This window comes from Octopus bimaculoides, chromosome 11 (assembly GCF_001194135.2).
Source record: "Octopus bimaculoides isolate UCB-OBI-ISO-001 chromosome 11, ASM119413v2, whole genome shotgun sequence".
NCBI classification, from domain to species: Eukaryota; Metazoa; Mollusca; class Cephalopoda; order Octopoda; family Octopodidae; genus Octopus; species Octopus bimaculoides.
The window spans coordinates 1,244,795-1,246,696 of NC_068991.1; the positions used below are offsets into that span (position 1 = coordinate 1,244,795).

The 1,902-nt window shown below is 34.5% G+C and overlaps 1 protein-coding gene across 1 annotated transcript in view; it reads left to right on the top strand.

Moving 5' to 3' along the window:
- Positions 1-1,252: 1,252 nt before the first annotated feature.
- Positions 1,253-1,902, top strand: part of LOC106882534 (uncharacterized protein C56G2.4) — a 47,601-nt gene continuing 46,951 nt past the window's right edge. Inside the window, exon 1 of the mRNA XM_052971452.1 lies at positions 1,253-1,342. Coding sequence (XP_052827412.1) covers positions 1,253-1,342 — 90 coding nt within the window. The remainder of the gene's footprint in view (positions 1,343-1,902) is intronic.

A 1,902-nucleotide genomic window follows, 5' to 3' on the forward strand; every position in this document is an offset into this window, starting at 1 on the left:
AAATAAAAGTTTTAAACTTTTATCAAAATATTCTACCGGTTTCAGTTATGTTATAAGGCGACTTAGTCATGCTAAAAGGGAAGGTCCAATAAATTGAATTGAAATAAATTAATCTTTCATGAGGTGTCTGCCGGGAGTTCGCATGTAGGTTTTCTTACAAAATTCACATGACGCTGCTTATTGGTTTCCATCTGATCAGAAGAGAAACGAACTACAATTTTGTTTACATTTTAATCATGTGTCAACAGGATAACCATTATTACTTGTTTTGATGTTTCGTCACAGAAGGCAGTCTTTGGATTGCCTTATGGCACATTCCAACCAATATAACTTCAGTCAAACCTCCTGGCAGCAGACTTTCCATTAGCAATAATTAGGCCTTATGAGTTGATATCGGAGAGTTTGTTGTTGTTATTGTTGTTGTTGTTGTTGTTGTTGTTGTTGTTGTTCTTCTTCTTCTTCTTCTTCTTCTTCTTCTTCTTCTTCTTCTTCTTCTTCTTCTTCTTCTTCTTCTTCTTCTTCTTCTTCTTCTTCTTCTTCTAGTTTTTGATGCCATAACAATGTGATGTAGGAATTTTGATGTATGTTTGTTAATACAAGTCGATGCCCAATTGTTAAGCTGCTTATGAAGCCAAAATATTAACACGTTTGCCATAGTCACGTGATACGACTCCCAAATCTCCTCATCTCATTCTTCTCGAAACCACAGCCGACCATTCAATAAAAGATTACATTATTTGCATGAGTTTATGTCGCGTTTAAATTGCTGTTCCCGTCGTTGTTTTTGGAGATAGTCTTGAAGTAGTAGTAGTAGTAGTAGTAGTAGTAGTAGTAGTAGTAGTAGTAGTAGTAGTAGTAGTAGTAGTAGTAGTAGCTATCTTCGTCATTATTTCTGATAATACAATGACGTGTCCGAAATTGTTCGGTAGAAAAATGTTACCGGTGAAATAAGTAGCAATTCTAGTATGAAGGACGAATTCAATAAAGCAGACGATCGTCGTGAGACATCCAGATTAAGAATATTTTTGAGGGAGAAGAACAAAAAAAGAGAAAAAGAAAGAAAAAAAGGACTGAAAGGAAGAGAATAAGAGAAAGAATGAAAGAAAAGAAGAAATTATAAAAGTGACAAAAAGAATGTTTATATATATATATATATATATATACGCACAAATACACACACATATACATTTAGATATGTATGTACATGCTTGTATATTCATGTATTTGTGTGTTTTTGTATAAGGAGTCTAAAATGGCGGACAAGTTTTCAAGTCAAGAGAAAGGAGAAGCAATTAAGTTATGCAAATATGCAGATAATTATCTGCTCCGAACTGCAAAACAGGTAAACCGAGATCGAGTGGCAGAAGTGAACGCCACTTTTCATTTATATATTTATTTATTTACTTATATATTTATCTATTTATCTGTTGTTGTTGTTGTTGTTGTTATTATTATTATTATTATTATTATTATTATTATTATTATTATTATTATTATTATTATTATTATTATCATTGTTGTTATTGTTATCAATGCAGCTGCTTTCTGGTTTGAAATTGTATGAAGTGTTTTGCGTCTTAGAAGATGACGTTTGGAATGAGAAACAAGGAGGGAGGATAGAGGAGGTGTTAGAAGGAATTAAGGAGAACAGAGGGGGGATTGAGGGTGAGGTGTGAGTGAGAGGAACAGAGATAGTAGAGGGTAAAGAGAGGGAAGGAGTGAAGGGACAGAATGGGAGGTGGAAAGATAAGGATAAGCTGTGGCCTCTATACTGTCTCTGTGTCAGTGTAGAGAGAGGTGAAGAGATGGGCATAGGGATAGAGAGGTAGAAAGATAGATAGACAGAGAGAGAGAGAGAAAGAGAGAGAGAGAGAGAGAGAGAGAGAGAGAGAGAGAGAGAGA